General features: G+C 47.2%; 1 protein-coding gene across 1 annotated transcript in view; it reads left to right on the top strand.

The window, feature by feature from the left end:
• The first annotated feature begins 9,761 nt into the window (after positions 1-9,761).
• The window catches only part of ITGB5 (integrin subunit beta 5), a 111,695-nt gene continuing 103,648 nt past the window's right edge, over positions 9,762-17,808 (top strand). The window contains exon 1 of the mRNA XM_067738647.1: positions 9,762-9,917. Within this exon, the coding sequence (XP_067594748.1) occupies positions 9,848-9,917 (70 nt within the window). The 5' untranslated portion in view covers positions 9,762-9,847. The remainder of the gene's footprint in view (positions 9,918-17,808) is intronic.

The following is a 17,808-nucleotide window of genomic DNA, read 5'->3' on the forward strand; positions in this document are numbered from 1 at the left end:
GGGAGCTTTTCTTCAACCTCCAGGTTGTGACATGTGCGCACTTTTATTCAAAGACAAAGCTTGGAGCAAACCACAAAGGCTTCATTATTCCTGCAGGCTCAGTAACATTTTCTGAGCCCACAATCAGAACATGTGGTCTAATAAAAGAATCCTCTCCTGCTTCCAGATGACAGCCAGTTTGAAAAAACAACAATAATAATAGTTAATATATTATGGAGTATTTAATATAGGCCAGGCACAATTCTTCCTTTCATTCTCACAATAATTGTGAAGTAATACTATTATTACCCTTGTTCAATAGTTGGGGAAATGGAGGCAAGAAACTTGCCCAAAGTTTTATGGGTAGTAATTAGCACAGCCCTCTGTCATTTAATGCTAAAATATTAACGTATGTAGGATATTTCGATGGTTCGTAGAGACGATGAGACATATATTTGAAACTGAGAGTGTCCTATGTTTACTAGGCCTGGTGCCAGATCTTCCTGGAGTGTATAGGTTAATGGGCCTTTATTACCCAAAATGAAAAATTCTGTCCTTACGTCATTGTTCAGATTTCAGAACATATTCTCTCCATTAAAGTAATTCATCTAAAATCATCTGCAAAATGCGTGCTGTGCATTACCGATGGCCCCAGCTGTGGCTGTGGCTTCCCTCTCTGTTTGGGTGCGGGGCCTCCAGTTTCTCTCTAATGAAAAGTCTCTCTATTCTCTCTCTGCCCGGCTGTGGTATCCTGCCCATATGTGGTGACAGAGGAATCCTTGAGGCTTCTTTCCTTATGCTGGAAACAATAACCTGCTGACAGGGTCCAAGGTCCCGCTGGGTTGACACTGAACACCTCCAACCCCCACCCCTGCTTAGTGCCACCTTTATCAGCCAGTCCTTCTCTGCTCCTGAGCTTCTGGAGAAAAACCCTCTGTCTTATTTCTCTGGTATGTAGAAGGTCCTCAACAAAACAAGAAAGAATGAAGGCCCTATTTCAGTGAAGTAACATCCTCGAGCAAGGAATATCCTGGACTATGGAAGCAAAGAATAGAATTAGGGCAAAACAAGAGAAGTCTCCAGATTATAATAGGGTCGATTGTCCAAATGTCTATTTGTAATGTCACTTTTGAGGTATTTTGTTTTTAAGCTTAGTCCATAACAGAAAGCCTCTCTTAGCCAGCCCTAACCAACCAGCTTTACCATTTTCTCGAGAGGAATTAACTTATCCAATACCCTCTAAGTTGTACGTAATTCTTATTCCATAATAGAATGTCTATCATTTTAAACTAATCTTTTAAAATTTTCTATTGTTATTATTCTAAGTCTCAAACTTAAAACAAGACACACACCCCAGAAGGGTCAACACAAATAGACATTTGGACAGCGGACTGCATTATAGTCCAGAGACGTCTGTCCTTGCTCCTGGGTGCTCCTCAGGAGCCCTCTGCTCTCCTCTACGTGGCGATCCAGGCTCCTTCCTGCTACGGCTTCCTCATTTTGAACATGTTTCTCAAGGTCACACTGTACTCATCTGTATCAATCTACTAGAAAGGGAAAAAGCGTGGAGGATCAGGCAAGAGAGATCTTTATGGGTCAGGTCTGGTGTTAATGCCTCTCATTTTTTCCCACATCACATTGGTTTAGAACTTAGCCACATAACTACACCCAACACACCCAGGGAGACAGAGGAATATAGGAGAGCTCCATGTCCAGGAAGACCAGGAAATGGGTGCTTTGTGAACAGCTATCCCGTCTCTGGTCCTCTCCCTCCCTCTCCCTTACAACATGATGTCACCCTTCAAGATTCTGCATAAATATCACAATCCCATCCCTAACCTAGAGCAGTACCTAGCACAGAGTATACACTCAATAAATATTTGTTAAAAAAATGAGGCATTCCACAAATACTTTGTTTTAAATTTATTTTATTGAAGTATAGTTGATTTACAATGTTGGGTTAGTGTCTGTGTACAGCAAACCGATTCAGTTATACATATACATATATATTCTTTTTCATATTCTTTTCCATTATGGTTTGTTACAGGATATTGAATATATTAATAGTTCCCTATGCTATACAGTAGGACTTTGTTGTTTATCCCACAGATACTTAAGCGTCTACTCTCTTAATTCTCAATTAAGTCAGAGAGTCAGTTGTGCCATAAGCAAGTAATTTCAAATTCAACTCATCTGATAGAGGAAGGACCAAGCCCTTTGAGAACATGGAGGAAGACATTCTATGAAAATCAGTTCTGGAAGGCTTGAGCTGGGTATGGAAAGAGGAGTCAAGTTTACTAGCTGGAAAGAGCAGGAACCATGACCATCTATGGAGAAGAAACACGACGTGCAAAGGTGAGAATGTGTTTGTGAGGATGCGTGTTGGGGCCAGGCTCTGAAGGGCCTTGTGTGTTGCATAATCATCTGATTCCTGGTGTGCTGAACCTTCAGTTATACCAACGATGTGCCCTACCTGCTTTTTCTGAAGAGAAGGCTGAACAGCTATACCTAATAAGGCATTCACTCAGGTGCTGCCTGCTTGTGTGGAGACAGTTGCAATGCCCTCCCTGGTCTCCTTGGAAGAAGGGAGCCCAGCTATCTCAAGTTATAGTTTGCAGGTATCCTGCTTTGGGTCTGGCTTGGCTTTGTCTTTCAGCTACACTTGGAAAACATGATTGGGGTGCCCTAGTCTGGGGAGTCACAGATCTCCACAGCTAACTACACTTCAGCCTACTGACCTAAGGGTAAAAGGCCCTGCGTTTGCTGTTAATTGTGGTTTGGGGATGAATGTTACAAGGGTAGCTATAAAGCATGGGGCTCCATGTAATGAAAGGTCCACTGTGCCCCTGGATGGCCACCCTATATAACATAACATGACTCAGAAGAAGAGTGGGTCAAAGCTGTCACCCTAAGAAATCAGGTGGGGACCCAATTTAGGAAGTACAAGCCAGATTCAATAAATAGTTATTAAATGCCTACTGTGTGCCAGGTATTTTCAGATGTATTTGCTAATTTAACCTGCATGTAAATATTTTCTGAAATGATCACAAATAAGACCAATTATGACAAAACATTGCACTTTTGAAAATATTAAGATATACTTCTTTTAAGTACACTCGAATTAAGACTATGTCATAGTCATAGTGAAGATCAGAGTTCCATTCAAAATGAGGCAGCTGTGATAGAACAGAAAGAACTGTGGACCTTGGGGTCAGGAGATCTTGGCTCTATCACTTATCCCTTCTCTAAGCCCCAGCGTCCAAATGGGGAGAATGAGGTATGTTTTACAGCATTGATTTGTACTGTAAATACCTGATTGAACTATAAATACTTGGCTGGACTCCATTCTCTCTGAGTGTGGGGACTTTTTGAACTGTGCTTGTCTTTGTGAGGAACTCGGAAACTATACTCCTAGAGTTATATTACAAAATATGATGGCTTCTAAGCTGGGGAGGGGCCTACACCTGAGCAACGAGGCTCTTAGCTCCTGCACCTGAGCTGACTGCTATGCTAGACTGAGAGCAGAACTCCCATGAGATGAACTCTCAATGCTGCCAGGCTGGCCAGCTGTGGTTCCTCCCTACATTGTCTTGACTTTTAAAGCCAAATGTGGCCTCTAGAAGGCTTGTGAGTCTGAATATTGAGTTGACCCTCGGAGGAACCTCTGGTGGGTATTGCAGGCATCATGTTTTATTGTATCGTCTCTGAAATGTTGGAGCGGATAGTGGCCTATCTCCAGTGAGGCTGGGGAAGTGGAAACTACCAAAGAAGGAACTTAGGTTACATGGAATGAAGAACTCGCTGTGATTGATGATTAAATAATCAGAGTACATTAGCCAGGGAGGTGATGGGGGCTCCTTGGGACATCCCTTAAAGAGGTGAAATGGTCATTTTCAGAGTCTACTCCCAAGACAGGCCCTCACAATCTTCCCACGTAGTGAATGTGTTCAACCCAGTCCTGTATCCTATTAAAGGGCAGTAGTTTTCTGAAGGACAATTTTTAGTTGGTAGAACAGGTTATGTAAACCAGAGCCTGCTGCCAAGTGCCAAACGCATTTGAGTTCACAAGCAGTAATTATAGAGCCAGCTCCGGCATGGACCAGATCCTTTGCTTTCCAGCTGAGCGAACTGAGGTCCAGAGAGGGGCAGGTAATTGCATGGCTGCTCAGCTAGTTGATAGCACTGAGGACCGGAACTGAATTCTTCGGAGTCCAGATTTATAGTTTTCCTCCACCAGCAATTAAATATGAAGAGCTATAGTCTACAAAAGGTGCGGTAGCTCCTGTACACAGGCTGAAGTTGGGTCCCGGGCTGGAGGCTTTTTGCAGGCCTGTTGGCCCTTGACTTCTGCAGACCTGGTCCTTCAGCAAGCTGCTCAGCTTCCACCCCCCCATCACACCCCCAAACCTGGCCCCCAGAAAGGGGTAAGGGTCAGAAGCTTGTCCTACCTTTTGAAAAGCTGTTGAATTCCTAGCTCCAGCGTTGTCTGAAGGACCACTGATAAGAGCTAAGACAAGACAGAAGAGAAAGGCAAGATGAAAGTGAGGGGTGACACGGAGGGGATTGTAGGTGAAAAGGAGGATTGAAAAAAAGTGGGGGCTTCCCTGGTGGCGCAGTGGTTAAGAATCCGCCTGCCAATGCAGGGGACATGGGTTCGAGCCCCAGTCCGGGAAGATCCCACATGCCGCGGAGCGGCTAGCCCGTGCACCACAACTACTGAGTCTGCGCGTCTGGAGCCTGTGTTCCGTAACGGGAGAGGCCGCAACAGGGAGAGGCCCGCGCACCGCGATGAAGAGTGGCCCCCGCTCGCCGCAACTGGAGAAAGCCCTCGCACAGAAACGAAGACCCAACACAGCCAAAAATAAATAAATAAATTTATTTAAAAAAAAAAAAGTGGTGCTCAAGTGGCCGAGGGCAGAATGCTAGCTCAGCCTCCAAGAGCATTCCCAAGTTCCCGCCGCTTCCTTCTGCTCTTCAGATATCTCCATCCTTGCCAGCGTCTATGGTGTTCACTTCCCTCTATCCCATCACGCTCCCCTCATTCTGTGGCATTTCTTCCCAGGCCACATCTGCATGGACCATACCTGTTCTGTGCTCCTTCCCCATTCCCTACTCACTCGTTTCCTGGTATTTATGCTAGAAGTCTCTAGATATGATTAAAAAGGGGTATGTGTGTGTGAGTGTGTCTGTGTACTTGTCTTCATTCATTGTACTTTTTAGTTAAATAACTGGAAAAGCATCTGTGCCCTTTAGGTGGTGTAAGATAACTTCTAGGAAAAGAGAAACAAATTGTAATGGCTTTGCCAGAGTGGAAAAGGGGCATTTAGAGGAAGACTCTAGCAGTCTCCTCTGGGTCTAAGCTCTACAGACAATTTTAAAGAAAAGTTTTCTAAAAAGGAAAAAAAAAAAAAAAAAGGAAAACATATGCCAAAATTCATTGAAAAATATCACAACTTTTACTGTAATTTTATTAATGGACACTGTTTTAAAATATTTCAGTTCATGAAAGCTGGAAAACATATATTCCATCCAGAATATATAATCTTAAAAATATTTTCAAAACTAACCTTTGAAAATTGGTTACAGAAAGATATAATTCATGAGCGTTTTCAAAATTGATAATTCTATGAATAGAGAGGTTGAAAGCACATGACTTATTTATCGAGGGTGTGCTAGCTGCTCCATAAATAAGGTTAAAATGTTTGTATGTGCTTCTTAGCTTCAGAGAAATGGTACATTTCTATGACTTACATTTGTACATTAAAAGCAACAACAACAAAGAGAAACACCTTTCCTCATTGTTGAAAATTTCCATCGAGACTTGTTTTGTATTCCGTCTCTCAATATGAAATTCCACCTGTCTCAGCTGTGGCATGACCACGATGTCCATGCTTAACCCCAAAATAAACAAACAAAAATTGCTGAGAGATCTACTATATGCCAGTTAACATAATAGGCTATTTTCACCAAAATGGAACCTGCTGTGCTCACCATGGCCTGTCATCTGCCCATCTCCTGTGTTCATCCATTATGTGGATGGTGCCTTTAGGTCTGTCCTTGGCCGTCCCGTATGGGCTGCAAACTCTGAGGGCTGTCATGGGGAGTATTTTTTCCTAACCAACACCATGTCCCATAGGGGGAGAAAAACCTATAAAGAACATTTTCCTATAAAAAAGAATATAATTTTATATTTTTAAAATAAAAAGTTAGAGAGTTCCCTGGTGGCCCGGTGGTTAGGATTCCAGGCTTTCACTGCCGTGGCCCAGGTTCAATCCCAGTCAAAGACTGAGATCCCACAAGCCGTGCAGTGTGGCCAAAAAAAAAAAAAAGTGAAAATTAACATCAAAGAAAATTGTATACATGTTTCATAGCCCTATCAATTGCTGCAAAAGAACTTTATAATATTCCGTCATCAGGGTCATTCATTTCTGGCACTGTGACAAACCCCAGGCATGACTATTAAAAGCAGAGTAAATTAAGAATATTACCTAAACTAAGGTGAATACTGTAGGGTTGTTGTCTTTTCCCCCTCCAACTTCTTTTTCCCTGCATATTACATTGCAACTCTATATCAGTAAAATATTCTTGACCTGGATTAGAGATTGAATTGCACAATATGACGACTCATGGTGGGAGTGAATTAGCATGTAAATCTGACTTATGAAATAGAAAAGTTTTAACTAATCCGATTTCAAGTTTTTTTTAAATTATGGTAAAATACACATAACACAAAAGTTACCATTTTAATAATTTTTAAGTGTACAGGTCAGTGGCATTAAGTATTCTCACAGTGTTGTGCAAACATCACCATGATCCATTTTCAGAACTTTTCCATTATCCCAAACTGAAACTCTGTACCCATTAACTAATAACTTCCTGTTTGCCCCTCTGTCCAGCCCCTGGTAACCTCCTTTATCCTTTCTGACTCTATGAATTTGCTTATACATAGAATCATACAATATTTGTCCTTTTGTGTCTTGCTTATTTCACTTGCATAATGTTTTCAGGGTTCGTATGTGTTGTAACATGTGTCAGTATTTAATTCCTTTTTAAGACTGGATAATATCCCATTGTAGGTACATACTGCATTTTATTTATCCATTCGTCTGTTGATGGATATTCGAGCTATTTCCACCTTTTGGTGACTGTGAATAATGCCACTATGAATGTGGGTGTATAACCATCTGTTTGAGGCCTGCTTTCAATTCTTTTGGGAGTTGCGAGATGGAGTTTGTGCATCATATGGTAATTCTATATTTAACTTTTTGAGGAATTAATCTTATTTTAAAACTAATAAGAAACATAAACTTCCTCTGGGTTATCTGTGTTCAAACCTTGAGACGCAAACTCAATGCAACCATCAGCCTCCTTGGGGCCCAGAAGCTCAGCAGTGATCAGAAATGGGATGCTATGGAGGCAGCCACAAAGGGAACTGTTTCAGTGGCTGTGGGAAGCACCGATGGAGGCCATCAGTGCACGCTGACTTTGCCAGTCAGAGGAAGTCAAAGCATTTAAAAGACACTTCCACTCTCCAGCTTAGTACAAAGAATGAAGGATGATGGGACAAGAAAAAGCCACAAACCAGAAAACAAAAGCTTGGGAGGAATTAGAAGAGCCGTCTATCATCTCCAGCCTAGTTCCAAGACAATGGAATGTGGAAGAATGTTGTCATCACTTGGGATTCTGCTGTTTATGGCAGGTCTGGGCAGGTTGGAAACTGCCAGGTGGGACAGGAGGAGGGCAGATTGGGTTGCAGCACTTTCCAGGTGCAGTCCAGGTAAACAGGGGTGTGTGTTGGGTCTGAACAGTAAAGCGCCATGTTGGGCTGGGGAAGGTGATGCACAGATCAGACAACACAGGGCCTAAACTTAGAGGATGCTTGATAAATGCAAGATTTGTTTGTCCTTATCAATGCAATATTTACCCAGTTTCTGCAACTTAACTTTCCTTGCATCTAATCCATCCATCACATCCCTACCAGAAAAATCTTAAAATCACCACTTGGCACTGACACCTCCCAGTTCAAACTCTTTCACCGGCTGCCCATTAGTTATAATCATTGCCTCTCAAGCTTGGATAAAAGTAGCCCCAAGGCCATTCTGCTGAGGCAGAAAGACCCAAGATAAACCTGGGGCAGCCCCTGCAGCACAAAGTTTACTGGAAAATGTTTGGGGACAAGCATAACTCTTACATAAGAATGAACATGGGGAATATTTAGAGTACGATGACACTTCCATGGAGTTTAAGCATAAAACACTGTCCTTCAAGTGGAATTTGGAGCTTGGCCTCTATGCACACGATGCCACAAGGATAAGTTCATTTTCTCTGGCAGTAGGGCACCACCCTGGTAGAGTGTGGGGTGGGAGTGCACAGTTAAACTCCAGCTCCCTAATCTGGGCAGTTAGAACTAATTGCCCACTCAGAGCCGTCTTGCCAACTGGTTCCTGATGTGCAAAGTTCAGATCACTTTGCTCTCTACTGCTTACTGCTTCTGTTTTTAGTCGAAGCATTCTGAACTTTTGGATAATGCATCCAGCTCTGTCACTTCTCCTGGCAAGTTAACCCCTTTGTGCCTCAGTTTTCTCATCTGGATAACAGTAGGGTTGTGGGGAGGATTTCGTGAATTAACAAGGTAAGTATTTACATTTCAGTGCCTGACTAGCTGTGTGCTTTCTGTACTGTACGTGTTAGGCATCCTACTATTATTTCCTTCTATTGGTACATGAAGGCTGCCTCTTCTGCTGCTGCCTATAAACCATTCCAGTCTTAACCCACTCATCGTGGCCCAGCCCAAGCCCACCTGGTCCTTTGCACATGCTGTTAGAGGAAGCTCCCCACCCCCGCCCCTTACAGTCAATTTTAGAACCAGCTCAGGTGTAAAGGATAAGGTGAAAACCTGAGCATCTGTTCTTCAGTTTATTTGTTCGGCTTCACGGAAACCGCCAGCGTATCGACATAAGAAAAACGCAGAATAGTGACATATTGGCCAGTCTCGAATCCGCGTAAAGGGCAAAACTTTAATGAGGGAGGGAAAAGTGCGTTTTGTGTGTGTCTCCACGCCCCACGTGCCCTCACTTCCCCACAGAGCACGTCGCCTCGCGGTAACACTCGCCGGTGCCTCCGTCCCTCCGGCGAGCACGGCTTCGAGAGGACTAGACTGCCACGGCACGATTCCCCGCTCCCCGCCCCGGACCCGCTCTCTCTCCTTAAATCCAGCAACCCCAAGTATAATCTCGGCTCGCCCGTGGAGCGTGCCCCTCCCCCTTCCCGTAGCTGCTAGGGAAGCCGGGCCAGACGCTACCCCAGGATTTCGACCCCTGCCCGGGCCGCCAGGTGCGCCGGAAGCAACTTCCACCTGGATGCCCTCGGCCTCCAGTGCTGGCCGGTCCCCGGGAGGGGCGGAGCTCGGCCCGCCCCGCCTCGCCGTAAGCTGACCTTGTGGCAGCCAGGCGGGGGCCGGGACAGGGAGAGAAGGGGAGGAGTAAGGAGAGGAGGAAAGTGGAGCCCCGCGGGCCGGAGGGAGGAAGAAAAGGGAAGGGGCGGAGGCGACGGGCGCAGTGTACCGGCGCGCGGGGGAGCCTCAGCCCGTGGTGCGTGCAGGAGCCGGAGTCCTCCCTGCACAGAGCCGCCCGCCGGGACCGTCCCGAGCGGCGACACCCCGGGCGACCCGGCCGGGGAGCCGGCGCAGCGGCGGCCCCGGGACTCGGCGGCAAGCGCTGCGGGAGGGATGGTGGCGGCGGGGCGCGGGCCAGCGCAGCCGCCCCCGCCTCCCGCCAGGCCGCGGCCCCCGGCCCCCCGCCCCCGCGCCCCGGCCGCAAGTCCCCGCGGAGTCCGCCGCCCGCGCCGCAGCTGAGCCGGGCGCCCCACCATGCCGCGGGCCCCCGCGCCCCTGTACGCCTGCCTCCTCGGGCTCTGCACGCTCGTGCCCCGGCTCCCAGGTAAGCCGTGCCGCTGGCGGTGCAAAGAAACTTTGTGGCGCACGGAGCCGCCCTTGGCGTCTCGGAGGGGCAGGGCCCCGGGCCGTTGTCTGAAGGTGGGAGGCATCCTCGGGGCACTCCCAGGTGGCGAGCCGCTGGGGACGGCCCGGTGGGGGGCTTCCGAACTGCGTGCGCCACCCCGCGCGCGGCCCGCCGCAGCCCCGCAGGGCGGTCGTCGGCCTCCAGTCCCCTCCCGGGCGAGGAGGAGCCTTCCTGAGTAAACAGCCCTGCCCGTCTGCTGACCTAGCCCGCGAGCGCCCGCGCCCATTGCGCGGGGAGGGCCGCCGCCAGCCCCGCGTCGGGATCTGGGCTCTGCACTCCCGGCACAAAGCGGCCCTTGTGGCCGGCCGGGGGCGGCGGGCTGCTGGGAGGCGCCGAGTGATGCCACCGGTACCCTGGTCCCGGGGAGACGAAGGGCAGCTGGAGGCGCGTGACCCGGAGTCTTCGCTGGAGCCAAAGCGTGGGGGCCAGGGCTACTACTCCCGAGGGCTAGTCTCCTGGAAACGCGGGTGTTCAGGCCCTCGTAGCGAATCCTAGAGTTTCACCGCGCCTAGGCCAGCCGCTTTCCTTTAAAGATGTAACCCCCTCTTTCCTCCCCCAAGCCCTCGCATACCCGAGGGGAGACCCGCGTCCCAAACCACAGCCCCACCTGGGAACCAAGCCCCAGCTGGAACATCCCAATCTGATTCCTTCTGCCTGGCTTTATCCCGGAGTTTACAAACACCCCGTGCAGCACACTCCCTTAATTCTGGAGGATTGATTCTGGAACGGAGGGCGGGGGGTGTGCAGTTGCAGTTGCACTTGCGCGATACTGCCCGGGGTCGGCGGCTGCGTGAGGAGCCCTCAGTTACCTGCTTTAAGTTTTCGGAGTTGGGAGGGGGCTGGATGTGGCAGTTGGGAGGCCACAGCGGAGGGATGCTCTGTTGGGCGCTGGGGCTGCCAGGCAGATGAGCTACCGCCATCCCATCCCCCCTCCCCCAAACGCAGGAAGCTCCAAACTTTCTCCTTTCCCGTAGGAGATAATTGTGTTGGGGTGCTCGATTCACTTTCAAGCCCGAGATTCTCGATTGCTCTCGGGAAGCAAATGTCTGGCTGCGAGGGAGGGAAGGACTGTCCCCTGCCGTGTCTCATTTACATGAAGGCAGTGGAGGTTTCTGTCTGAGAGAGAGGAGAGGTCTAGGCAAACAAAAACTTTCTTCAGGGCCTAATTCAAACTTATTACTGTAGCAGGTTTCTTTTTTCACTCCAGAGCTTGGGGTAGATCACCGGTTTCCAAACACCCAACTGGCAACCAGTGCCCATTGCTGATGTTTTCATGGGTCCCCAGGGAAAGGCAAAGAGAAGGATGTATCTTGTGTCACACACAGGAGTATATCATTGCCAACAGCCCCCTGCTTCCCAAGGACTGTCCTTTAATTTGAAATTATGTCTTTTTTATTTTTGGTGGGAAAACTTTTTAATAATTTGTAATGATAATAGAGAGTGGTTTTCATTTTGAGCAAAAGAAAAAATCTGGCAATCCTATATACGTTCTACCTTCTCTTTTTGTTTTCTTTTTAAATCATAATGATCCTAATAATCTGTGAAATCCAAAAGTTTGGGAACTGCTGAAGATGACTTCTTAGTTTCCTTACAGTTTGACATTCTGATTCTAGTAAAACCGTAAATACTTCCAGTTGCAAATAATTCTTTCAATACATTATTTTCCATTTGCGTTGTGATTTCTGTTTTTCAAAGTTTGTATACATCTTTCATCTGTGTGTTTAATCCAGCAGGAAATAGACTTCTAATTTAAGGGGGCGCACTTCAAACAAGTCCCTGGCAGGCTGACAGCCCCCATCCCAGGGTTATCTGCTCTCCTTATTATCCCCTTGCCGAGGGCCTCCAGACAGGACCCGAAGATATGGCCTTCCCACATAACCAGGGAAGGGGTTCTCTGGGGTGAGGCCCTTGATCTTTGCTAAGAAGGAGGGAGGAGTGTGGCACTGATCGGGCTGCGGACCTGGAGTCATGTTTGCTATCATTGTTTATTAAAAGGAAAAAAATCAAATGTTCTTCTGGTGAATGTCCTGCACGTTAGAATGCTGGAAATCCTAGGAGAGCCCTTTATCCTATTTACTGCACTCCTCTTGGCAGCACTCCCTCCCCCCATGATTCCGTGGTCTATGCTGGGGCTGTTGGAATTTGGCCTTGGGTTTGCAGCCCTCCTCAGGTAACCAGGCAAAGGTTCAGAAATGCAAACAGGGGGTTTGGTGTGTCGGCTGCTGTTTACCCTAGGTATTTACACTTTAGCGCCATCATCCTTGAATTAGGGGGACTTTCAATAAAGGGGATTGAGGCAGAAGAGGGCAGGGCCTAATTAGCTCTAATTAGTATTCCTCTCCTGCTTGTTCTCCATGCTTATTTAGCTACTGAGGCCACGGAGAATTAAAATATCTAAGTAGTTGGCAGAAGGCCCTTCGTGCCTGCCTACCCTGGTAACTACTTTTTCTCCTCCAGCGAGCTCATGGAGACGTTCTGAGAAGTTTTAACATGGTGTGGGACGATTACACAGTACTTAAACGATGGTGCCCCTTTCACGTGGCGGTGTGCAGCTGTGTTAATGGGGTGGGGTCGCTTCACAGGTATTTTCAGTTGGTCGGGGCAGAGGGCTGTGGTGTGTTTTCTTTCTTTCTGGTTGGAATGGGAGTAACGGCCTTTCTAAATGTAGAGGAACACTTTACTTATAGGTGCCCATTTGTTGGTGAGGCTGCTGCTTCTATTGAATGCAGGGTTCGATTACTGGGCCACATGGTGAAAAGTTTGCTCCCAGACAGGCCTTGACACCTCCCCTGTGGCGGATGCTTGAAGCAGGGCTGTAGAGTGCCCCTCCCCACCTCCAGGCTAGTTCCCTACCCCACTGCCCCCCAGAGTTTTTCAGAGATGGTTGCTTGTCTCTTGTAGAGTTATTCTCAACTCTCGCTCAGAGTGATCCTGTTAAAACTCAAGTTAGATCGTGTCGCTCTACTTCAAACCCTCCAGTGGCTTCCGGAAGTCTTGCCAGTGCCCTGCCAGGCCCCCCGTGCCTCTCACCACTTCCCCTCATGCACTTCAGTCCAGCACCGAGGGCCTCGTTGTCTTCGAGCTCAGCTGCAGGCCTTCCCTCTGCCTGGAATGCTCTCCCTGCAGATCTCTGCACGGCGGGCCGCCTCCACACCCCCCAAGACCCCCCAGCCTTTTCTCAGTGTCTCCAGCTCAGCCAGAGCTGCAGCCTCCTGCCCCACATTCTTCCCGTCTCCTTGCCTTCCTTGATTTTTCTCCCTAGCACTTAGCACCATCTAATGTACTTCCTTATCTGGAGTATCGTCCATCTTCTCTTCTGAGCATTGTGCCCCTCACCAGGACGTAAGCTCCGTGAGGGCAGGGAGCTTTGTCCGTTCTATTTGACACTGTATCCTCTGTGCCTAGAACAGTGCCTGACTCATACTTGTTGAATGAATGGATGAACACGAGTCTTGGTACTGTGTGTGAGTGTTGGAGGCGGAGTGTCCCGTCCTCACCTCCTTGCCTCCTCCTACAACTAGCTTTGAGGTCAGGGACTATGCATGTAACTTATTAGGAGGAAACATTCATTGTTGTGAGGGAGAGAACTCATTTGAGTGTGTCAAGATTTTTTGAGCTGGAATCTATGATAGAGGCCGTTTAGTCCACCCCTGGAATTGTTTGCAGGAAGATGCCGAGGCCAGGAAAGGTTAAATGACCTGTAGCCAATAAGTGACAGAACAAGTACTTGGATCTTTCGTGCCAGGAAAGCCTTTTCCTCAGCCCATGACTCCAGCCCAAATGTCCCGTCCTCTGTGAAGCCTTGACTGCATCCCTCAGATGGAGCAGAGTTGGCCTCCCCTTCCCTTGCTCTCATAGCATATTCTGTCTGGTAGAGAGACTGGGGGCTGCCTCATCTGCCACGTGGTGAATTGCCGGGTCTCACTTACCTTTAGGTCCCTGATACGGACACAATGATTGGTCCTCAGTTGAGTCCTCCCCGCCCCGGCCACTCCTACCATGGTTTCAATGACCTTAAAACCCTCAACTTCCTAAACATGTAAAACAATTTTAGTTACAGAAAAATTGAGAAGGTCGTATAGAGAGCTCCCGTATGCCCCACTTCCGGTTTTGCCTGTTATATTTACATCTTGCATTCATCTGGCATATTTGTTACAATGAATGAACCACATCAATACGTTATAATTAACGAAAATCCAGGGCTCTTAGTTGCGGCATGTGGGATCTAGCTCCCTGACCAGGGATCGAATCCACATCCCCTGCATTGGAAGGCAGATTCTTAACCACTGTGCCACCAGGGAAGTCCCCGGTTGTCTTTTTACAAATAAATTTTGGAATAGGTAATATATTCACATACTTTTTAAAAGCATAACAAGTGTAGGGTGAGAGACCTCTTTTCCCTGCTTGTTGCCCGTTAGTCTGGGGCATTGCCCCCGCCCCCTTCCCTGCTCAGACCATCCCTGTCAGTTTCTTATGGATCCACAGTGTTTTCTGTACATTTGTTACAAACCTCCCTCCCCCAGTTTTATTGAAAGGCAGCACTAAACACACTGTTCTGTACCTTGCCTTTTCTGTTAGCTTAGCGATAAGTGTATCCGAGTGAGCTTCATATCAGTGTGCAGGGAGTAGGGAGCATGCACATTCTTTTTTAAAGCCACGTAGTATTCTAGTATTTGAATTGGTGTTTTTAAAAAAACAAGTCATATCTGTAAAGCCGACGTTGTTGCGTGTTTTTGCAGATGTCTGCTGTTCAGAAAGGCAGTAAAGATATAAACAAGACAGATCCTTCCTAGGGCGTATTTACACTTCATGGTAACATCTTTAGACTGATGACTCTTTAATTGCTAGAATCAGCACTGGAAAGACTTTGTCACACGTGGGGATTGTGGTTCAGGGCATGGGAAGAGGCACTCCAGTGCCTTACCACTTCCCCCCCACCCCCCCAAACAAGAAATGTTTTTATTTTCTGTTGTCTTGAAAACAATGAGTAAAATGTAATTCGGGATTGTGTTTCTCTCACCTAGCTGGAGGAGGGTGCAGGCAGGAAGGGATGGATTAGGAGAAACATTTCACGCATCTTGAAGGAAGAATCGGCCGGACATGGCGGCTGCCTGGATATGACTGATGACAGGCAAGGATGAGTCAATGAGTTTGGGAAGGAGACAGTGTTTTCAGATGATGGTTTGCAGTAAACCCCTGGCTTCAGAGACATTAAGGGCTGCAGGCAGTTGACATTGAGCTGGAATGGTCACTGTGCAAACAGTAACCAAGAAAAGTTGTGGCCACTGTCTGGGCTGCTAGCATCTATTACCATGACCTAGACACAACACTCTGACATTTGTGAACTGCAGCTGTTTTAACGTTTTTTTCATTGCTTCCTTCCTTTCAAAATGCTATTGGTGCCAAGTGACTCATCCAGCCAAATCTAAGCTTACTGAAATATTAATAGGTGGAAAGAGGAGAGATGCCAGAGGGAGTAAGGCTGGCACCGTGGCTCATATCAGCACACAGTCTATGCTTCTGGTTCCCCGAGTTCCTGGCTGCTACCTGGTCCCTGGCAGACTGTGAGCTCCTGGGGAGCAAGGCCTGGGTCATTCATCTCTGTATCTCTAGCATCCCCTAGTCCAGTGCTTGGCGTTTGGGACATGCTTAGAACAGGGTTTCTTGAATTTTAATTTGTCCCAACAGCAACCTAATTTTATTTTTATATTTAAAATAAATTTTTAATTTTTATACGATTGTAAAAGGTTACTTTCTATTTACAGTTACTACAAATTATAGCAATGTGATTTTAGAGGAATCATTTTGAGTGCAGGGAAACTACTATATTGCATGTGAATATGCAAGAGTAACAGAAACAATTAAGGATGACAGATATTTTATAGTTGTTCAGTATGTTTTCATACCAGATGCCTGTCACATCCCTGGAGCCTCTTCAGGATTACGCCCAAGGTCTTTCAGGCTGACAAAGCAGAAGACCAGAGCCCAGTCTGATATGGGTCAGAACGGAGGAGCCCTTAATGCTGTGAACCTGAGACCCCTGACCCAAGGTCCCAGAGCTCAGTGATGAGGCCCTGCTATTAAGAAAGTGGTGTTTGTGAATTTATGTTGATTAGGGCAGAGACATAAATGAGACATCCAATCTCAAATTCCTTTCTGACTGAGGGCCTGTTGGACTTCTCTCCTCCAGAGGACCCTGGAGCTCACTGGTCACATGGCCTGCGTCTGGGATGGTGCAGGGATCCCCAGGCAGGTACCCTACGCGGGCACTTGCCGACCAGTGCCCCTTCTGTTTTTTTTTGTTGTTGTTTGGTTGGTTTTGTGGTATGCAGGCCTCTCACTGTTGTGGCCTCTCCCACTGCAGAGCACAGGCTCCGGACGGGCCGCTCCGCAGCATGTGGGATCTTCCCGGACCGGGGCACGAACCCGTGTCCCCTGCATTGGCAGGCGGACTTTCAACCACTGCGCCACCAGGGAAGCCCCAGTGCCCCCTTCTGACCTCTTACTTGTAGACTGGGCTCCTTCTTTCAAGTCACTCTTGTTTTCTCATGTTTTCAACTGTAAAATGAGGTGACTTGATGAGCTCATGCTAAAGCATTTCTAGCTCCAGCGTTCTGCAATTCCATTATTTTTATAGAAATGATTTTATACATCAAAGCAAATGACATGCCACAAGGGCCTGAGTGTGTATTTGATAAGGTTGAGGAGAGCAGAAGAAAAGTCACTTTCATTCTAGTTTTGATTTTTTTCACCCCCTCAGGTAGTGGTTTCTGACAGGTAAGGAGATTTTTTTTTTTTTTCGGTTATCCACATCTATTTATTTAATGTCAATACTTCAAGCTAAGTATTCTGGGGAATATTTTTTTTTTTAATTGAAGTATAGTTGATTTACAATGTTGTGTTTATTTCTGCTGTACAGCAAAGTGATTCAGGTAAGGAGATTAGACCAAAACATTGAACTGGCATTTTGAAACTTTTCCTGCCATCATTCTCTTTTTTAAAAGGCTTTTTTAGTTTATTTTGTTTTATTTTATTTATTTATTTATTATCCCTCCCCTCCCCCCTTATCCCTCGGTAACTATAAGTTTATTTTCTACATCTGTAACTCTATTTCTGTTTTGTAGATAAGTTCATTTGTAGCCTTTTTTTAGATTCCACATATAAGCGATATCATATGATGTCTTTCTCTGTCTGACTGACTTTACTCAGTATGACAATCTCTAGGACCATCCATGTTGCTGCAAATGGCATTATTTAAAAGGTGTTTTAAAAAGTGCCTATCTGAACGTCTCCAAGTGAGTGGATTCATTTTAAAATGAGAAAGGAGGTTGTCAAGGCGGACAGGAGGCAGGCAAGCCCAACTTCCCCGTGGGCTGGATTCTGAGACCTTCTTGGTGAGTGTTTGGGACCTGGAAAGGACTCTACCTCCTGAAATGAGGCGTGCACGGTGGTTGGTCCCAGCTTGTTTCTTCTGGAAAATGTGTTCTGAGTCCAGTACTGCACCCAGGAGGTCCTGCTGTAGGCCTGGCTGTGAGATTGTGGTCCCCCAGCTCCAGGGGTATGAGGCAGGGTCCCCAACAGGGCGATGGCTGGTGGGGAGGGTTCAGGTTGAGGTCTCTGGCTGGGGAAAACCATCATTCTCACCCTCTGTGGGCTCCCAAAGCTGCCCTGCCTTTCCTCCTAGCACCTCAGGTTCCATCCCAGCTGCCATTCTTATCCCAAATGGTATTTGTTCCCTCTAGTGTGGGGTGACACAGTGCAGCTTCCTGCGTCACCCACTTTCTGAGGATTTTCACTGCTAGTGACAAAG

This window comes from Pseudorca crassidens, chromosome 5 (genome assembly GCF_039906515.1).
Source record: "Pseudorca crassidens isolate mPseCra1 chromosome 5, mPseCra1.hap1, whole genome shotgun sequence".
Lineage (NCBI taxonomy): Eukaryota > Metazoa > Chordata > Mammalia > Artiodactyla > Delphinidae > Pseudorca > Pseudorca crassidens.